General features: G+C 37.6%; 1 protein-coding gene across 1 annotated transcript in view; it reads right to left on the reverse strand.

Moving 5' to 3' along the window:
• LOC113233663 (protein amalgam-like) overlaps positions 1–23,169 on the reverse strand; it is a 243,903-nt gene that overhangs the window by 19,531 nt on the left and 201,203 nt on the right. Inside the window, exons 2-3 of the mRNA XM_026468836.1 lie at positions 1,827–1,943; positions 648–755 (exon numbers count right to left, since the gene is read on the reverse strand). Of these exons, the coding sequence (XP_026324621.1) occupies positions 648–755; positions 1,827–1,943 (225 nt within the window). The remainder of the gene's footprint in view (positions 1–647; positions 756–1,826; positions 1,944–23,169) is intronic.

Consider the following 23,169-nt stretch of genomic DNA (forward strand, 5'->3'; position numbering starts at 1 on the left):
TCGAATAACTTCCTGCTAGCTTGAATTTATTAAATTTGATCACATGAGTATTCGATTCAAGATTTTTCAATGGAACAACAATAATGTATATATATGCATTTAAAATAGATGTAACGACATAATTACAAAGAAGCACTAGGTAGCGGAATTTAATTCTATTTTTATTTTTATTTTTTTGTGTAACATTTACGAAGGCAGATGTCAGCTAAGACGAAAACTTTCCATTATTGTGCTATCTATATATTATTGACAAATATCGAATAAACACAGATAGAAACTTTTTCGATCCCGCTGGATTCGAGCCAGCGCCTGTTTGCAAGACCAGGGTTAACCGCTCTCCCAACTGAGCTACGTAAGGAATCAGAAGACCTCACAATTTAACTATATCGTTATTGCAGATCTTTGTTTTTTAGTTAAACGGTTTTTTGGCGTAGCGTCATCTCTGAGAAATCTACGAATGTTTTTCTTCACTCAGCCACGTACCTTTACAGCAATGGTTGCTGTAAAAGTACCTGGCTTAGAGGTAGTACTTTATAGTTTGTATTCGTATTTTCAAACAAATCAACGTTTTTGTCTTTTTGCGGGTTTGATGATCCACATCCAAAGTTATCCTCAGTCGTAATCGAAAATGAATGTCAGACATTTACCTGAAGGCTGCGTCTTGCACTCGAGCCGTAAATTATCACCCAGATTTGGTTTATAGTGGTTGGGTTTCGTCACGATCTCAGCATTGACTACTTCCTCATCGTCGTCACCTGTAATTAAGATAGATAGATAGCTATAGCATTTATTCCACATATTACATCACAGCATTACATATAATAAGAAAAGGACGGTTAGGTTAGAAAAGGTTTCGGCACAGTACAATGCTGCCAACTTAACAAGTTTGCAGCGCTGATATTCTGACAACACCAAAATGGATGCTCCAAGCACCGAAATGGATGGATGCAAGCAAGCTATATGCGGCAATGAAACAGTTGACGGCACATCAAGTGCAACGTTGCACTACAAATCCACTTCTATTACATATGGAATAAGTACGCTCTCAATGTCGAACTGGATTAATCGGAAAATATTTCATAAAATAATTAGACTAGGTGCTCAAGATGTTAGCAGCGTTCCCTTTTGCATAGCAATGCTAATGCGTTGGGCAAGGTACCTGCCAGGCCCTAATGGGTTTGCCAGACAGTCTATAAATGTATTGGATAAAATTTTGTACAGATGATAGTCACCAGGATCCCACGGGCCAGGAGCTTCGACTCCAAAGGCTGTAAATAACTTGATTAATTGGATTAAAATTATTATATATCTTCAGAGGTCACGATCTGATAGTTATAAATTCTTCGACCCGCCATTAGTCCAGCTTGGTGGACTATGTCCTAAATTATAATGCCTTGGATGTTGATGAAATAACTCTTCTATCGTTTGGTGTCTTGTGTGCATTTAGAGAAGTTCCACAAAAAGCCTTGGAAGATATGTGAACCCAACTTTTATTGGACCCGAATTGATTATAGTTTTTTAGATATTAATAAGGGTTGCATTGGCAGTTACGAGTACTAACGCAAGTATCCTAGTACCCTAAGAAATTAGACTGTATTATCAAAGTATATGCTGGTATTCAGTCCTTGGTCCAAGGAAATAATAGAGCAAGACTGAGACTCGCTAGCTACGTGCATTAGGACTTCAGCAGAGAGTATCAATGAACCGATCCGTTATCAATTAATGAGAATTAATACATTATTTTTAAAGGAAATAGATCAATCAGTTTTTTTTTCTTCTATATCCATGCACAAGGATAAATAATTATATGATTTGGGACAACAAACCTGCATCAGCATCATTCTGTTCTCCGCCATAATCGTTAAGCATTTCGTCTTCCGTTCCATCGTTCTGTGGAACTTCTGCGTAGTCGCTCGCTTCACGCTTGGTCGCGTGGCGGGCTTCTGAAACAATATAGAGCATGCAATGAATAAGACTTTCTCAAAATAACAAAATCATGCAAACATGGTGGTGGGTTACACATACGATACTTTAGAACAATTTTATCAAAAATTTCTCACTAGATGTCACTAGCGGCGACGAATGCCGAAAGGCAGTAAAGATCTATAACACATAGGAGAATTTCGACTACTCGATAACTTGACCTGTGGCTCAGTGGTAAGAGCAATGCTACGGTGCAGCATGGTCGTGAGTCCAAGTCCCACCGGGTCGAAGAAGTTGTTCTATGTGTTCGACCTTTGTATTAATAATCTTAGCAATTCTATGACTTCTGTCACATTTTAGGATATTAAATCCAGAAAATCTGGTGTAAGAGATTGAAGGTTAACAATAGCCAGGGCAATGATAGGGTAATCTATCGCAAACTCGAATTTATTTTTTCCAAAATAACGTTTGTTTGAATTTTCATTAATCCGAATTATAATGAAACCGTTGTTCGTTCAGGATATGTTGGATGTTTATCGCGAAGACACGATTAGGTTCGGTTGGGTTAGGTTAAGTTAGGTTTAAAAGAAAAAAAACATTTTCCTCTCAAAATTACTTTTGAGGTTATGAAAATTCGAGCAAACGATATTTCTAGAAAATATCATTTCAGACTTCTGATAGGTAACCCAATGATAGACACATGAGACAAATTTGATGTGTACAAAAGTGCCTTTAGGTTGTAAATATAAGAAGAACTATGGGAATATAAGAAGAACTATGGGAATTTAAGATTGTTTATATGTGACCAGCAACAAATATTGTAGATGCTTATAGATAAATATACACTTTATTCATTAACATGACACACATCACGTTAAATACAAAAGGAAATAAACTATTTCTGTCACAACAGTGAAAGGGTGTTGACTCGGTGTATGCCTAAGTTCATGAGTACGTTTCTGTCGAAATTCACCGGTTAAATTTTGAATAAAAAACGCGTGTGTCCATTAACTCGACATTGGTGGAATCATCGACGGTATTGATGGAGCTGTAACATTATAAAGTAGAAGAAGAAGTTCCTAAAGCGTTGATTTGGCGACAGAATCAACGAAAGAGACTAAATATGGAAGTTATTTTTAGCAAAAATATAAGAAACAACTTTGAGTAAAGTTATTAGTTGAAAATGAAATAATATACATATAATATTAAAAGTAAATAGTGCATCTAAAATAATCTATTCGACATGTAAACAAGCGAGAGTGAATAGTCACGTCAATTAATGCATTATGTGGTAAGTATTTCCATCAGGCATTAGACGTTGGTTTATTTCCTTGAACTAAGAATATTTTCAAAACTTCAACTTTATGAAAACTTGTTGGGAACTTTAGAAAGTAAAATATAAATTTCAAAACCAAAATTGAACAAGTCAATCGTTCAATAATAGAAGGTTAATCAATATTCCACGCCCGCGCACCTCGACACGCCGTCTTCTCCTGTCCATAATGTACCTAATTTATATTCACCACAAGACCTATACCTTTACAATATGGATGACTTTAAAAGATGGAAAAGTTACTTAGTTCAACTTACTAAGCTTAACTTATTTGAAACTATCAATTGGATGTGTTATATAGATGGTTGTAATTTTGTTTGCAGGAATGTTAAATAACATTTTCTTTTGATACAACGTGTTTTAACGAAATAACGTGTCAAGGTTCACTTCCTTAACGATCTCGTACTGTACGGTTTGAGAGTCAAAGTCAAAGTAAAATAACCATTTATTCCATAGGTAAAAATTTCTACACAAGAAAATGTCATTTATTAAGCTACTGCTCGTTCACTACGCTAACCTCCCAGAGATGAACGAGCAAGAAACTCTAGGGATTGCTCTTTTCAAATAAACTTGAATGCTATAGAATACATCTTGAATCATATTTGTGTGGAATTTAGACTCACGTTGTTTTTCCATACATCTTTATCTAACACGTAGTCTACAATTTTGTAATATGACTTTTCAATTAAAATACTTTTAAACTTAGGAAATGGCAAACTTAATATATGCTCCGGAATCTTGATGTAAAAACGCCTACAGTTCCCCATAAAAGAATCGTTTACCTTAGTTAAACGAAAACGTGTTACGATGAGTTTGGACTTAGTTCTAAGGTTAATATTATGGATATCTTCTTTCTTAACGAAATTATGTATATTTTTACGTTACGTTGTATGCCCAACGTGCGAGGAGCTTTTTCGCACGTAGAATTAGGTTGTGTGGAATGAACTCTTCCCTATCGGAATTTTCCCGCAAGAATACAACATGGAATCTTTCAAAAGGCATTTGAAAAGGATCCTAAAGGATTGGCAACGCGCTCATAACGCCTCTGGTGTTGCAGGCGTTCATGGGTTATACGGTGACCGCTTTCCATCAGGAGAAAGTATACTTGTTTGCTACCTACATAACATAGAAAAAACTTAAATTACCTGTATATCTTTACCTATCAGTAGTCCGAAATGACATTTTCCAGAAACAACGTTTGGTCGAAATTTCATAACCTCGAAAGTAATTTTAAGAGGAAAATGTTTTTTCTTTTAAACTTAACCGAACCTAATCGTGTCTTTGTGATAAACATTCAACATATCTTGAAAGAACAACTGTTTCGTTATAATTCGGTTTTCGGTGTAATGAAAATTCGAACAAACGTTATTTCGGACAAATAAATTCTTGGTTACGTTCTATGAAAATTTTCCTGAAAATTAACAAAAAATGGTGTCAAGCCTATTCAGTATTATTCGAGGTTAAAGGAAACCTTATTAATAAATTATCGGGTTGATAATTAAAATATTTTATATATTATTTTTTATTCAGTCGGTATATTTTTTAACAATTGATTCTAGATTTCTCTGATCGTTCGTGTCCCATCACTAGTTTATAAACTTTGACATGTGTCATTCCAATGATGCTAAATATTATGGAGTTTAATTATGGTTGAATGAATTTTAACGATTTACATGGCATTAAGGGAATATAATTCATAGAAAGATCGAGTAAAGGGTATCGTGGCGAGGAAGATAAATAAAGTTATTTTTAGCTAAACTCGGAAAATCGACCTGAACTAAAACTTTTATATATCTAGGCCAAATTGCTCTAATTTTTAGCTCCGTTAATAGATGTAATCCAGCGTGATCCAACAAAGTCTGACCTAGTCTGACCTATTTGGTGTTTCCACTATGCCAGTAGCAGTTAAACTGACGATTATAGGTATTTTGGAATAAAACTATAGCGCTGGCTCAAATCATATTACTATATATTCTTATTCTTCTGAACGTTTCTTCTTGAATTACAAAAAGAATATAATTAGACAGTGAAATGTTAAAAATAAATATTATATCAAGTCACGGGATGCACAGGTCGTGAATCTGATGGTAAGCTACACGCCTGTCCAAAACAGTTGCAGCGCCACTCAGAGCTTTAAGACGCAAAGATCTGAGGGGCACTGCCCCGGCGTCCGTCACTCTGAGACATAAGTTTACAGAATAATTTTAGGCTTGAGTAATTGAAGTATTGTTCTAAACGATTTGGTTTTACATACATAAAACATACATACATAACACGCTTTCGGATTCCCATTGGAGTAGGCAGATGTTATCTTTTTTTAGCTACTTTGTGACGAGACGAATAAGTCGTGCGCCTGATGGTAAGCGACACGCGTATCTATAACATTTGCAGGTGCCACGTAGACTTTTAAATCGCAAAGATCTTAGGGGCACCGCCACTGCGCCCGTCACCCTGAGACATAAGTTGACAAGTCCCATGTGCCTGTAATTTCACCAGCACCCTTCAAAACCCGAGCCCATTAATGCTCACATTACCTACTGCTTGGCGGCAGAAATAGGCAAGGTAAGACAGTACTTCCCTGGACGAACTCTTTTACAAGAAGCTCTAGTGCTGCTAATGTAAGACAGTAATTGTTTTATCGAAGCCTTCGTTGACTAGACAGGTGGTAGCTAGTTCCGCCAAAGAAAAAGTTTCCTTCAGTTAAATTTCCTGCTTTTAAATAGTATCTACCATGAGACAAAGTATGCTATGAGTACGTTGGAGGACCGTTTAAAGTGTCGCCGATGGCAGAGTGGTTTACAGTAAAATAAAAACTTTACTCTTCACATCCGGTACGCCGCCGTAATGCTAAAATTACTGCTTGGCGGCAGAAATCGGTAGGGTCGCAGACACTTCCCGAGACGAACTCTTTTATAAGGAGTTTTACTGCCACCAAACTCGAAACGATTGATTGAAACCAGGAATCGTCTGAATATGGGGCTTTAGACATAAAAGAAGTTTAAAAAAGTTTTAATATTTGAACACGTGAAGTCCCTTATCCGGATTAGCCAGTGCGGTTGAAAGTTTCTAGAGGAGAAATAAACCCTGCCGTGAGTTGTATATTCGTTGACGAGAAACCTCATAAAGCACAATCAGCATCCAACAGGTATAGCAGTGTTGCCAGGGCTCTTGAGTCCAAAATTACATTTCGTTACCTGAAAAGTTACATTTTTGTCTGCAACATACTATTTGCGAAATTTTACTGAAATCGATTACCGGAAAGTTCGCGAAACCGGATTCGTCCCCTAGTTTGCCTACCTTAAAGAAGGATTAATTCGTAAATCGCGTGACACAAAAAAAAGTCGATTTGAGAACGCCTCCTTTATTGAAGTCGGATATAAATGAAGTTCGCTCATGAAAAATTAAGCTATAATTAAAAATTTATTGATTTCATTTTGTTCCTGTCATCTCTGAGTAATTTTATTGTCATAAATGGAGGCGTTCGTAAATATTTAAGTCCTTTTGAGTTACGAAAATTGTCTTAAACTCTGGCAACATTTGGATATAAGCAAGGATCGCGATAAGGACCGTAACAAATACCATTCAGGCACTATGATTAAAGTCTAAATTCTATCTCTACCTACAACATACGTCTATAAAACAGCGTACGGTTCGTTTGTCCAATTGCACTAATTGTTGGACTCTAGGCAATAATTACTGGAACACACTTCCGTGGGATTATATTGAAATGTCACAGTTCTATGCTTATCATTATTTAATAGAATTAATTATGTATCAACATTAACATGCATGGCATAGGTTTATGTAACTAAGTAAGTTTGGAAATATAAATCCCTTGATTATGGAATTCAAAGTTGACCAATCACATGCCTTTTATCATTAGAGTGTGATTCGTTAGTTTGAATTTCGTACTGGATTTCACTGTTCGAATAAACACCATTGATCAGTTCAAATTCAGAACTCACATTAAATAAAGTCATACAATTGGTCTGTTGGAATTTTCTACAGCGTTTTAAATATATATATTATTTATTTTTGCAAAAATGAACATTTGTGTAAGTCGGTGAGTATAGCCTTAAACCTTATTCTAGTAGCAGTAGAGCCCCTTGTGACAGATTTGTCCAGGGAAGTACTAAGTTCCGTCTTTTTTTTATAATATCGAGAGACGGGACGAACAAGTCGTGCGCCTAACGGTAAACAACACGCCTGTCAGTGCCACTCAGAGCTTTAAATCGCTAAGATCAGAGGCCATTGCGCCCGTCACCCTGGGACATAAGTTGACAAATCCCATGTGCCTGTAATTTCACCAGCCCTCTTAAAACCTGGAACACTTTATACTTGGCGGCAGAAATAGGTACGATGGCAGTGCTTTTCTGGACGAGCTCTTTCACAAGGAGATCTACTGCTACTAAAAAGCCTTTGAAGGGTAAGGTGCTGGTGTAGAATAGTCCGAAAGATGTAATTACAGGCGCATGAGACTTGTCAACTTATGTCTCAGGCGATTCAAAATTAAGTGGCATTGGATAGGCGTGTCGTTTACTAACAATCGCACGACTTCTAAATCTTCTAACGCTTCCCGCCATGTATTAAGCTTGTAGCTTAAAATGTAGGTAAGGCCTGTGCTTGTGCTTTAGTTGTAGTTGTACTTTGTACTTTGCACTTTGTACTTTGTACTTTGTACTTCTTTGTATTTGTATTTGTATTTTGTATATGTATTTTGTATATGTATTTTGTATTTGTATTTTGTATTTGAGGTATGGATGTTTGTCAAAAAAAAATTGTCTTATTTACTAGGAAACGTGGAGTATGTACTTTTTTAACTGGATATCCAAACCGCTTACTCATGGTACCACGATTTCGTTTAACCTAGGTAAACAACTCTTTTATGGGGAACTGTATACGTTTTTACAATAAGATTCCGGAGCATATATTAAGTTTATCATTTCCTAAGTTTAAAAACTACATTAAAAATAGGAATGAAACTATTTTTCCGGATTTAAATCGCGTATATTTGTTTTTTCAAACAAACCGACGTTTCGGGCCCTTTACAAGTCCCATGGTCACGGTTGACTCCCTCGAAAAATCATATTACAAAATTGAAGACTACGTGTTAGATGAAGATGTATGGAAAGACGACATGGCTCCAGAATCCACACAAATTTGATTCAAAGTGTATTCCATAGCATTTAAGTTTATTTGAAAAGAGCAATCCCTAGAGTTTCTTGCTCGTTCTTCTCAGGGAGGTCAGCGTAGTGAACGAGCAGTAGCTTAAATGTGACGATTTCAAGTGTAAATTTATTTTACCTATGGAATAAATAATCTTTGACTTTGACTTTGACTGTGCTTAGCTGGCCCTTCCCATAAGACTACTTGCTTTGATAGGAATTGTTATGATATGTCCATGCAGGGTGGAGGCGGCTAGTGCAGTGAGGATTCCATCGCTGCACTAGGTTCCTTCGCGTTTGGATACCACTTTCCACTTAACATCAGGTGGAGTGGAGTCATTTGCCTGTCAGGTATAAAAAAAAAAATAAAAAAAATAAAAAATGTTTTTATAAGTAGGTTTTTTATAAGTCTGCGTTTGCTGCAGGCAAAGCATTGTATGTATAATCGCAGACTTACCTATAAAAATGTTTTAAAAAAAGTTATTTGATTTGCTATGTGATCTGTGTTTATACGACATCAAAGATTTTTTTAAATGAACAGAAATTGACATTTTGTTTGTATTTGTGCTGTTCATACTTCTATGATATTGTTTATTTTATGATTTTGTTGTTGTCACTTCATTGGCATATTTTCTTCATTTTACTTGACATTGCTTATTTGACAAATTATATAATTTTAATTTCATGATATTATTATTAATATTTGCGTGCCAATACCTGGTGCAACACGTGTTCATGACACTATATAATATCTTTTGTTACCGTGTTTGCTTGAGAATAAATATTTTTAATTTCATTGAATGTATTAATTTCACTACACGGTAGCTTTACTTGTGGATCGACACAGTTTTTAATTTCTTTTCATACTAATGAAACTATTAATTCAGCTGTTTATTACTCGCAAAAACGAAAGACCTTGCCCTAATTAATGGATTGCCATTAGGTCATTTCGCTTATTGGCCACGTAAATTATGGTATTACGTAATTTATGTCCTGTGGTCACGATCTATTGCATTTTATATCATTAGATTAAGGCCCCGCCTTACGTAAAAAGTTTATAGGTAGTTGTAGAGCCTCTCAAGGACGTAGGACATATGGGGCAAGTTGCTAACTCGCGCCCGTTGGGCACATCAATGCCTTCTTTGGGCAAATCTACAGGTCGCAAAATATAATTTGAAAATAATTAGAGACACCCCACACTAGCGTCATTCGAGCGTCAGCGTCTTTATAATACTGTAATAGTATTCTATTTCCCTTTTGTCAAATTTAGTAACTTACATATTGATATTTTTATACCAGCACTGCGCATTAGTATCTCGATTAGGCTGCGATTCCACAAGAGATATGTGAGGTAGCGAGGCGCTGTGCGAGGAAAAATCCACCAATAGGATTACTTCATATTCCCAGCCTCATATAGCGCAGCTCGTAGCGGAATTAAGTATTTGTACATAATAAAAAGCGAGAGATGAGTGCGAGGACTGTGTGCGAGGGATGCGAGTGAGGACTGTGTGCGAGATACGCGAGCGAACTCGTCGCTTCCGCTCACTCCCACACACTGCACCCCACCTGCGCACAGCTGAAAAGAGTCCACTACTCATCCTCACACGGCTCAACTACACATCGTTTCACAGTTTCGCTATTGATCCTCGCACCGCCTTACTACCTCGCACAGCTTTGGTGGAAACCAGCACACCGTTTCACATTCTCCTACACATCCTCGCACCGGCTAACTACATCCCACATCAGTGGTAGAATCGCAGCCTTATGGGAGTAGGATCATGAAATAAAAATGAAACTCGAGTTTGTAATGCATCCGAGTAATCAGTTTGCATGACCAGAAATAAATAAAAGGCAAGTGTGTTTTAGTCAACTCAGATCGCGCGATCGGATGCGACAAAAATAAACAATACATGGTAGATGAAACTGATATCGCGATCAGAGTATACACATTGAAGGTTATCAGTCTCCAATAACAAACAATCGCGTGATCAGGGTAACCTATCACCGTCGTAATTTTTTTTGTCCGAAATAACGTTTGTTCGAATTTTCATAACATCGAAAATCAAATTATAACGAAACAGTTGTTCTTTCAGGATATGTTGAATGTTTATCGCAAAGACACGATTAGGTTCGGTTATGTTAGGTGAAATTGGACACCCTAGAGGTGTGCAGCCGGTGGGATGGGCAGCGCCGCACTCTGACGGGGACTGTAGGGTAGGACCTCTCGCTGCCGAGGGTGGTTGCCGCCATGCTCGGTAGCGAGGAGTCCTGGGAGGCGGTGGCGTCTTTTTGCGCAGAGGTTATGTCGCAAAAGGAGGCCGCGGAGCGGGTGCGCGAGGACGCGGCGGACGCGCACCCGCTTCGGCGCAGACGTACGGGGAGAAGGCGAAGGCAGTTCGCTGCTCGCCTGATCCCCTAGTGAGGCCAGCGGGCTCTGGACAGGGACTCCGGAGCCTGCATTGCACGGCCTCACTCGTCTGGGGGGCGGGTCGGAAGACAACCAACTCGCCCCTCCGTTGGCGCGGGAGCCCTGGCGCAAGCTAGGGCGGCCGGGCGGCGTCGTGGTGAATGTTCACCGATCCCACGGCGCCGACTCAACCGGCGAGAGGGAAACCCGGGGGGGTTTTAGTGGGGTAGGCCCTTCAGTCTAGAGGGAGAGTCCCCAGATAACCCCTGACTCTCCCTGGGTCTCCATAAAGATTTCCCCACAGTCAAAAAAAAAAGGTTAGGTGAAATCAGGTTTAAAAGAAAAAACATTTTCCTCTCAAAATTACTTTCGAGGTTATGAAATTTCGACCAAACGTTATTTCTGGAAAATGTCATTTCGGACTATTGATAGGTAACCCGCGATCAGAGTACACTTACCCCCTCATGCATAGTAGTGGGATATACAATGGGCACATTGCAACTAACCAACCACCAACAGAATGCTCAGATCTACCTACATTTAAGATTTAAATTTAGCTCTATGTAGCTTTTTAGTAGCAATAAAGCTCCGCGTGAAAGAGTTCGTCCAGGGAAGTACTGTCACCTTACCTATTTCTGCCGCCAAGCAGTAATGTCAGCATTACTGTGTTCCGGTTTTGAAGGGTACGGGTGCTGGTAAAATTACAGGCACATGGGACTTGTCAACTTATGTCTCAGGGTGATGGGCGCAGTGGAAGTTCCCCTCAGATCTTTGCGATTTAAAGCTCTGAGTGGCACTGCAACTGTTAAGGACAGGCGTAAAAAAGGCTTCACAGGATAGTCCACTCATCGCGATTTGATGCCGCTACAGGCCAAGATCTTATACGAGCACCATTTCACTTGTATTTGGGTGGGATCCACAACGTGGTGGTCTTTGCCCACAGCTCTCTCGACATGCAAAGTACTTGCATCAAATTAGAACGGATAAAGTCCGCCGTGCCTAGCTTCTGTAAATAATTTCTCCCCTCCAAAACAGAGTAGCTATTTTTTCTCCATATGTATAAACAAGTGGTCAGTGATACAGTAAGTGGCCACCCTGTATACAGATTTATTTCTGTATATACAGTGTGAATCATCTCGCACAGCTGCTCAAATAATATCTTTCTATTATTGGTTCATGCACTTGACTGGCTTTGCAGCATATTTGTATCAACAATCAACGGTAAGTACGTACATAACAATCAACCCATCACGGTAATCCTTGAGGCCATGTACCTACAACTAAGTAAAGTTACTTACATTTTTTAATGGTTTTTTTTTATTTTATTTATTTATTGGTTCACCAACAACTGTTACATTTATACTTATTATTAGGTACATTCTGTTTTGGGTTTAAGCTTAATGCACAGCTACTTAAAGGTAAACACCACATGCATAAAAAAGTGTCCTTAACTATTGGACTTATTATATTTATCTATTATCTAATACTCGACAAAATAACAACCTACTTCTAATACTATTTAGATTTAATATTTTTTTTAAATGAAGCAAAACTGTCTGCGTGCACATCCAAATGTTTACTATGTAAATTATATAAGTTACCGATTCTGCATATGGGTGAGTTCATACCGAACTTAGTTTTTCGATTAGGTGTGCATAATGGTTGGACAAGGTATCGTGGATATCTATGGGGTACTTTAATCATTATTTGACTTAATAGGACTGGACAGTCAATTTGGTTTCGAAGTAACTTGTATAGAAAGACTAGATCCGATCTATCCCTTCGGCTTTCCAGGCTCATCATATGAAAATATTCGAGTTTTAGTTCGTAGGAAGACCGTTAATAACGACACGACAGGTTAATAACGACAGGTTAATAACGAACTGATTCGTATTCATTCAGTACCCGAGAAAATACGAGTATCGCTTGTACACCTAGAGAGAAAATGATCCCTGAGAAATTTGGGAATGTCATTTCTCGGATTCGAATGGAGCGAAAAGAACGGTGAAAGAAACCATCGTGAAGAAACCTGCACAACGAGGAAGTCTACAACCTTTAGAAACTGTGTGAAGTCACCAACTCGCATTGAGCGAGAATGATATGCTTTGGCCTGAACTCTCTCCTTAGAGCTTGGGTGTTACATCTTCTTTCCTAGTTCCTGGCCACTTATTTTTCAAATATTGAATCGTTCTCGAATTTTCTTTTCCTTCACTATTCTTACGTTTATTCTATTCATTGTTCCCATCGAAGTTCTTGAAACGAGATGACGGCATAAATCATAGATCATCTTCATTTCTTTATTGTACAACTTCACATCGATTAGTTATAATGCAATTTTGGACCCTTTCTATCTTTCTATCTTATATTAGACTTGTTCATTCTTAATCAGCCTTTAAGGATAGTATTCCAGGGAGGTTTTTTAATGAGATTAAGTGACAGGATGGACAAGTTGTACGTCTGATGTCAAGCTAACCACCTGTCCAGAGCTTTAAATCGCAAAAATCTGAGGGCCACTGCCACTGCGCCTGTCACATAAATTGACATGTCCCATGTGCCTGTAATTTCACCAGCACCATTACCCTTCAAAATCGGAACGCAGTAGTGTCCACATTACTGCTTGGCGGCAAAAGTAGTAAGGTAGCAGGACGAACTCTTTCAGAAGGAGCTGTACTGCTACTAAACAATAAAAGGCACGACAGACGATCAGCGTAATGCAATGCGAGTACATCGCGAGATTATGCGAATGTGTGCGTCCGTACATGCTAGCCGCTCTGCTATGTTTGTTTGGAGTTACCATCCTTGTCTTTATTATACCTTTTTTCTTTTTTTAAATACACGACAAGACACGCCTATCTATACTATAACAGTTGCAGTGCCATTCAGAGCTTTAAATCACAAAGATCTTATAGACACTGCCACTGCACCCGTCACCCTGAGACATAAGTTGACCAGTCCCATGTGCTTGTTATTTTATCAGCGCCCTTGCCCTTTTAAACCAGAACGCAGTAATGGTCAATTTACTGCTTGGCGGCAAAAATAGGTAATATTTACTATGATTATAGTGTTGTCATGTCATTGATACGGTAAGAAAAATAAACCAACATAAAAAAATAACAAAAAATACCCGTTAAACAAAGTAGTTAAAATTTAAGGGTTTAACAATGGCTATTCAAAAATCTAAACTTAAAATGTTATTGACCGTTCAGTTTATTTGAACTGGAGTGGTTAGCTTAAGTAGCTCTCGTTTTAGATAAGCGGTTTAAAGTTAAAAATAGTTAATTAAATAGTATATAACGGTCTATAAGAGTAACTTTGAACTATTATAAAGGTCAATACGCATTTCCCTGTAATAGGTATACCCGTTACGTGTATACATGCTAATTACTTCACACATTCGTGTCATTGGTACGCCAGTAAGCCAACTACAGACTTGTGTGTGCCTATAAATTAGAGAATAACGTTTGGAAAAACTTTATAACACCCAGCTGCTGCACACAGAATTTTGTAACTAAAGGAGAATTAGCCATTATCAGAGATGGGAAAGTGCCCGGGTTTTAGGCCGGCGCTTAGTTAATGCCAGGTTTGAATCGGGTTAAAACCTATTAACGCCCGAAATTGGGGGCAAAAACAGTTTACAACAGAGTATTTATTATTAATATAACAAAGATTTAACACTTTAAAAAAATTCCTTCTAGCAAACCGTGGCAGACGCCATGCCAACTACACTATGCTTGTTGCAGATCTTTGTATTATGGTTTTTAACGACTTTTTTATGCCATGGCGCCATCTGCCTCTGTGGCCGAACGGTTACCATGCCGGACTGCCACGCAGAGGTCCCAGGTTCGATTCCCGGGCCGGGAGAAATATTTGTATGGCCTACATTTATTTCTCTCGTGAGTTTGGGTGTAATTTGTGGTTGTCTATGTGTGTGTCCATGGCACCCGCGACACAGGGTTTCCCTAGTGCGGGGCTATGTTGAGTGTGAGCGTTATTATTATTATTATGACTGCCACGCAGAGGTTCCAGGTGAGAAACCCGGGCCGGGATAAATATTTGTATGGCCTACATTTATTTCTCTCGTGAGTTTGGGTGTAATTTGTGCTTGTCTTTGTGTGTGTCCATGGCACCCGCGACACAGGGTTTGCGTTATTACTAGTAGTGAGAAATTTATTTTTGAGTAGTTATTGTTAATCGAGTTTATTTCGAATTTATTACAAAATGTTTATTGCTTTCTTATCTGGACGATACAATTTACTTTTCTATTCTATCGATTCGCTTGAAGATCGCATTGAAATAAATCGATACAAAAAATCGTTACATTGTATACACTTCAATCAATCTTCATACAAATTTAATCGTAATGGAAATCCGTAGTACTGAGAATACACAGGAATTGCAAGGTCGATATTCAATGGAGAATATTTAAATAATAAAACTTGCCATGGAAATAAGGTAGTGAACACTAGTTTGAGAATGACCGTATACTCTACTGCTTCGAAGATTCAAAAACATATCGAGTTCTTAGGTTTTCGCGATTGTTACACATAGGAAATGAAACTATTTTTCCGGATTTAAATCGCGTATATTTGTTTTTTCAAACAAACCGACGTTTCGGGCCCTTTACAGGTCCCGATCAGTTATGTCTAATATTGATTGATCTGATAGTGAAAAATAGGGTGGTTTGCATCAATATTAGACATTAGTTACCTATATAGTTTCATTTCCTGTTCAACAACATTTCATTTTCAAGGCACTTTTTACACAAATACATCGCAATATCGATTACGTCGTCATTGGCGTCTTGAGCCCAAGCGTGTGTTTATTTAAAAAAAGGTATGAGGTTTACCTCACCAACCATGGACGCAGAGTCACTTTGTTTGCTTTCAGCAGCCGGCCATAACCTATGTCAAGGAAACTAGTTGCTCTTTTGTTGATCTTGTGAGCGTTCTAGTATTTTTACACTGTTTGTTAGTGTTCAAATATTTACATACATTATATTCGATTGGTGTAAGGCACAAAATATATATTAGAAATAAAATTTTAGTAAGATTTTTGTGATCGTCATCATCATGTCAGCCGGAGGACGTCCACTGCTGTTAATAGGCCTCGCTCAAAGATTTCCAGACCAGCCGATCCTCAACCTCAGGTCATCCGTCCGTCTAGCAGGGGGCCATCCCACTAAACGCCTTCCGGTTCGTGGTATCCATTCGAGAAGTTTTGTGCCCCAACGGTCGTCAGTTCTACGAGCTATGTGCCCTGCCCACTGCCATTTAAATTTGCCAATCTGAGCCATGTCGGTGACTTTCCATTTTCTACGGATCTCCTCATTTCTGATTCGATGACGAAGAGAAGATTTTTGAAAATAATACAAAGTATAATTATAGTACCGACACGCTATGATGGCCGTTTTGACGTTTGTGCGCTTATCAATTTTCGTATTGATGCTTAACTACGTTGAAGGATCTAATTGCTGTACACAGTTGTTAATAGTGATGTGCAGTAAAATTTGTGGAATGTGTCATTTTACGACACAACTCTGCATTTGTTTTTCGAAATTCGAAATTTTAAAAATGAAATCTAACACGATCGCCACTTATGGGATCACTGGCCAGCACAACCAATAAACATTTTTATTTTCGTTTTATTAAAACTTTTTAATCAGCTACCCCTTGCAATACTAGTTATAAATCTAAAAACTTATAGATGCGACTCGCATTTGATTATGTTTTTTTCTATAATAATTGAGATTGCTCACTATTGTAATCTGTGAAAACGGCCATCATAGCGTGCCGGTACTGTAAATACTATAAACCGATACTTCCAATAAACACTACACCAACTTAATTTTTGGACCTGTTCTGTTTTTATTTTGTTTGTTGTTTCCTTTTTTGCAAAATTAGTTTTTTTGTTTTTTTTCGAATTTTGTTTTCCGTTTCTTTTTTTACATAGTTCGGTGAACATAACATTAGTAAATAAATATAGCTGTTCACAAAAAAAAACAGAAAAACAAAAAATAAAGATGGCGTAGTGTTCATTGGAAGTATCGAAATGCGAAAGTAGCACAGTCTGTTCCGTCTAAACCACGGGACCAATTTTAATAAATTTTGGTATCAAGATGGATGGAATCCAGGACAAGGACATAGGCTATTTTTCGTCACAAAAATGAATCTCAAAGGGGTGAAATAGGGTATGAAAGTTTGTGTGGAGAACCAATCATCTCTCAAGTAAGGGATCTGAAAATTCATATTTATACTTTTTGTAAGAAATAAACAATGTTTCAGCGTTTTTGACCAATTACGAGGTCGTCAAAAATATTTATTTACAAAGAGCAACCCCTAGATTTTCTGGCTCATTCTTCTCATGGGAATCTGCGTTTCAATGTTTCAATGGTAATTTTCTTACCTATGACATAAAGATTATTTGATTATGAATGTTAATAAAAATATTGTAAAAATGTGTAGTCTGGTGTGCCGTTCTCCGTACAATGCAATTAACTTACACCTTCCTTTAACTTGTACCAAGGGCAAAGGAAATATCTCGAACAGGTGTATCACGTCCAAATAGCGTCTGTATTTGCTTTGTTACCCTACTTTGGCTTTTAACACATTTGTTTTGGTGTTTCGTTCTTGACATGAATATTTTAAAAGGATTATTATGATTTGTGAATGAATTTGATCTAATTTCAATTCTATTGAAAATACAATAGGCTCGATGATAACATAAGCATCTTGTTATAGCATAACACTAAATCATTTTCATAACTCATTTTCTTATATAAAATCATACAATTCTATAGTGGATTGTCCTAATTTTAATGCAAAAGTATACGTCTCAGGGTGTATGTAAAAATAATATCTGTTTCTATAACCCTACATATTTTTTTTAATATAATACCAAATGACGGAGCGAACAAGTTGTGGACCTGGTGGTAAGCGACACGCCTGTCCACAACTGTTGCAGTATCACTTAGAGCTTTAGATTGCGAAGATCTTGCGGGCACTGCTACTGCGCCCGTCACCCTGAGACATAAGGTCACAAGTCCCATGTGCTTGTTATTTGAACCAAATTTGTCAATGTGTCGAGTTTAAGATGAACTTAAGCAATGTGATGCTCATCTGGATGTTTTCTGGTTGCCTGGATGATGAAAGTGAAAGTACAGGATTAAGGGATTCATATTCATATCAACTTTATGTTTCTGGGTTACGGGCGCAGTGGCATGGCAGTGTCTTTGCGATTTAAAGCTCAGACCGGCACTGCAACTGTTATGGACAGGCGTGTCGCTTACCACCAGTCACACTACTTCCTCGTCTCGTCACTTGATATAAAAAAAAATTACCCATGGGCTTGTCTAAAAACCGTAATCACCGTCTTTTTGGTGATCAAAATCTAGTACTTACGGGAACGCTGCCGTCCTTCTTTTAGTTTTCTTTACTTTATACAACATAATGTTCCATAGTATATAAAGTCCCACTGTTGGATACAGACCTCCTCTCACAATGAGAGAGCTCTTAGGCTGGTTTCACAGCTGTGCTTACGGTCCATACGGAATGTCCGCCTGCGTGACATCCGCATGCGTAGAATCCGCAGTGCTCACAATTGAGCATTTAATTTAGCGCGGATATTCACGGAAGACAGTCGCCGACAAAAAACGCACGGGCTTGTGCGGAGTTGACGAGCAACGTGTTCCGTACGGAGCAATCCGCGTCACTGTACAACGATGTTCTAACACAGCATGTGTTAGTTCGATCCGGTGCTCCGCGCGAACGGTCCGCAAATAAATCTTCACTGCTCTGATCAACCTTAGTGCTGTAATTCCCAAGCAGGAATTTCATATACATCACTAAATTTCTTTGCATATAAATGCAAGTTTCCTCACAATGATTTCTTTCATCAAAAAGCTCATGGTATATTTCAAATTAAATTTTGCATATAAATTTCGAAATACTTAGAGATTCAAGCCCGGATTTGAACCCACGACCTCTGCTTGAAAGGCGTATGTCAAAACGGTAGCGACCTATTTTTTTATATAGAAAAAAATGGTGTGGTTTTGTTTCTGATCCGGAACCGAACGGCGTTAGCGAAAGCATTATAATATGTTATTAAATCACGAAGTGGCGTATCTGACAATGCATTATATATTATATTTAATACATTATAATAATGTAAGCTATAATATTTACGTTATTCTTGTAATTCTAAAATTGTAAAGCAAAATTTTATTTGTTGTGATGGAAATAATTAATTTCCATTGAAATTGTCAATAAAAATCAAAACTGCTGTACGCGACGGTACACCGACATATTTTTTGTGATACTAATGTCCACACACGTGCGCTATGTGCGCGAGAACACACTTTTTTATATTATTTATAGTTTGTAACCGACTCCAAAAAAGGATGAGGATTTGATGTGTTACGCGATTTCTCCGGAATTTGTGAACCGATTTCTATAATTCGTTTTTTGATGGAAAGAGAGTAAGTACCCCAGTGTTGGTCGCATTTAAATTTAAAGAAAATATTTAATCTCTATACAATATATGTGATACCACGAACTTTTCAGGTCGGTTCTTTATTACATAAAAATATTTCTATAGTTTATCATTTGATACGTCAAGCTCAAAATGCTCATGACACCGTAACGAAACCTTAAAAAAGCGCCGCCGTAATCGACACTTAAATCTTTAAATAAAAAAAGAATGGATGCGTCATATCGCAAGCCGGCATCATGTAAACAAAAATAAGCCGCATCCGCTCTCAGCGGAATGATGTCATTGCATTGCTGAAATTATATTTCATCATATTTCATTGGGAGCTTAATATCAACGTACGATTCTGTGCTGAGAATATACCAACTCTCACGCATATTTGGACGTAGTTAAGCAAAAAAGGATGCAATCCACAAAACTATCAAAACACGAGTTATATGTACCAAACGGCTCCTAAAGTCTAACCACTTAGATCAGCAAAAAAATCCAATATATAAACATAAATAAATATCTCTGGAGTTGCAAGGACGTGAAGGAATGACTGGACTTATTGTTTAACTATGTCAATTTATAAAAATACAATGGAGTAATAATGTACCAAACAATCACCCAAATAACATGGTCTCAAATTCATTAGGGATTCCTTATAGGTGCTATGAGTACCAAAGCCCTGGAGTTCATTAAGCAATTTACACTCATTAGTGGCAGTGGAGTCCTAGTGAAGGAGCTCGTCCAGGGAAGTACTGCCATCTTACTGATTTCCGCCGCCAAGCAGTAATGTTAGCGTTACTGCGTTCCGGTTTTGAAGGGTAAGTGTGCTTGCGCACTACGCTCGATTCGTACCAGTTCCAAATAAATCAATACAAAGTTTTATGTTGTTCTACTCATTTAATACTTCTTATTATTCTTCGTGAAAGGGTTGATGATAATGATGGTGAAGTACAGTACGCACAGATCTGTGAGGCATTACCACTGCGCCCGTCAGCCAGAGACATAAAGTTGGCAAGTTCCATGTGCTTTTTGTTTCAAGTATCAGTATATCAGTATATAGTACGACGTCAGATAGCAGACCTAGTATTTTTGTGAAAAATTGCTTCTGGTGCCGTGGACTCCCCGGAACTCGTGTCCAAGATTTCTCTTAGAGCCCCTACAAAGTTCCTTAGGTTTAATTCACTTCTGTGCGTACCTATGGCCTTTACGAATTTTCGGTGGAATGCATATCTCTTACGTGCGAGTAATAGCTTCTATGTATTGTCTAAGCAGGTTGATTTTGACCTTTTTAACACTAGTGTTGCATCGGGAAGCGTCCTATTAGTAGTGTTTTTTGGCGGGTAGGTAATTACTATGTGTTGCGAAAATGTATATAGTATAAGTTAGTAGTTGTGTAGTTATAATTTAATGTTCATTTACTTAATGTGTGTCTATCGGTGAGGACCTATATTTGGCTCTCCATCATTATTTCAGTTTTTTATTCTGTAAGACAGTCGCTGGTCTTTCAATAAGTTAAAATAAAATAAAATGGAGGTATCCTTATAGTCCAGTATCTTTACTCTACCCGTAACTTTTAATGGGTTAAAAGCAAAATTTGTAACTGCTTAAATTATTATTTAGACTTTATCATTTTGATTCTATTTATTACATTATTGTTTTAAATATTGAAGTCGTTTATTACTTTAAATTAACAATCTTAGAAACATGATTTTTATTCTTTTTAAACATGCTTCAAGACACGTTGTTATACCCAATGATTTTGCCAATAGATGGCGTGATGGAACATTGAAATCTATAAGTGCGTCTCAGTCGTTGACATTCAGATGAAAGTGTTTACAAAGGCTATTTGATAAGCAATCTACATGCATTCTTTTCTTGTCAGTGATGTTATAAGAGTGTTAGCGCACTACGTCCCATTTGTATTAGTTTCGAATCTGAGAAATGACGGTCCGAAATGTCACAGGGATCATTTTATCTCTGGGTGTACAAGCGATATTCGTATTCTAATCGGACTTAGTGCACAAGCGACATCCGAAATGGATCCCAGTTTTCTAGATTTGCATAATCTGGAATTCGGAATGAATACGAATCGGATATAGTGCGTAAACTGGTTTGACTGACAAAAGATTTGTTAGGATCGTGAAAATTGTCGATGAATAATGTCTACCTACCTCAATGAGAATCCAAAAGCGTGAGTAATGTATATACGTCATCCAATTAAACAGAAATAGTGTAATACGGAAACGGATATTTAATTACTAAGGACTAATCTTACTCTTCAATGAGGCGTAACTGGTTCAAAGTGATAACTGATAACACTTCCGTTGATAACAATCAATATCAATTTCACCCACTAACGATGACCCTATTTTTTGTTTTCTACGAACTGGAAATCAGGTGACGAGCATAAAAATAACGCAAACACTCATAGCCCCATGTTAGATAAACCTGTATCGCGGATACCATTGACACACACATAGGTAGACAACCACAAATTACATCCAAACTTACGAGATAAATAAATGTAGGCCATACAAATATTACTTCAGGCCCGGGAATCGAACACGGGACCACGGAGGCAGTTAATACTATACTGAGCACGAGTTACACACGTTTTCCAAAGGTTTCTTCCCGATGTTTTTCTTCATTATTACCGAGAGATACAAAAAAAATCACGACTATACGTAACTTAGACATTAAAGTCATAGGGTACGTGCCGCCATGGATATTTGAACATTCAATCTCTCAATTTTCCTTCATTTTTATTACATCAAGTAACATGACGAATAGGTAGTGTCGTGTCCGTAAAAGACACCCTACTCATAATAATTTCGGTGCCACTATGAGCCTTAAAACCCAAAACTTTGAGTTATTTAATCCGTAACGCATCCTAGAAAAACACGGTGTCCCTAATGAATCTGATACTGTAGCTTCTTAGAGACACACTGTGTATCTAACACGTAGCAGTAGTTTGCATTAATATTAGACATAACTGGTTGATGACTATACCACCTCAGTCAGTCATGACCATGGGACCTGTAAAGGGCCCGAAACGTTGGTTTGTTTGAAAAAACAAATATACGCGATTTAAATCCGAAAAAATAGTTTCATTTCCTAAATATGATATACTTTACAAACATGTTGTAAAGTATATCATATTGTGTAGTTTAATATAATATATTACATTACAAAGAAGACGTGATAAGCATATTAAAACTTGTGTAAGGAGTACGAAATAGATACAAAAAATAATAACGATTTCCTGCCTAAAATATTACTTCAAAACATTGCAGCAGTGACCTAAAACCATTTCCTCGAAGACACGCATTTCCTTGCATTTCACGTACACTTTTACGATATTTTTTATAGACGATTTATACCATGTGGTTAATCAATTCCATACGGAGCCACTAACCTATCCGTGATATGAGTGGTGTCGCTTGTGTCTATGCAGTATTGTTAAGTAAGGTTGAGATATATTAAACATCTTGAAAGGAATAATATTTTAAACGAACGACAATTTGGTTATAAAAGAAATAGAGGTACGAAGGATGCAGTGCACACACTTATTGACGACATTGTAGTGTCCCTAAATGAGAAAAAGAAAGTTTCTGGTATTTTTCTTGATCTAAGTTCCGCTTTCGATATAATAAATCACGTAGCTCTGGTGAAAAAATTAGAACTCTACGGTGTACGGGGTCAAACATTATTTTCTTAGCAACAGATACCAGTTTGTAGAGGTCAACAGTATTGAGTCTGAGGAGTTGGTGCAGTGCAAATCAAGGGCAGTTAAAACGAAAAGAGGCCTACCACAGGGCTCTATATTGGGTCCAATTCTGTTTATAATTTATACCAATGACTTAATT

This window comes from Hyposmocoma kahamanoa, unplaced genomic scaffold, assembly GCF_003589595.1.
Source record: "Hyposmocoma kahamanoa isolate Upper Pololo Valley unplaced genomic scaffold, ASM358959v1 79, whole genome shotgun sequence".
NCBI classification, from domain to species: domain Eukaryota; kingdom Metazoa; phylum Arthropoda; class Insecta; order Lepidoptera; family Cosmopterigidae; genus Hyposmocoma; species Hyposmocoma kahamanoa.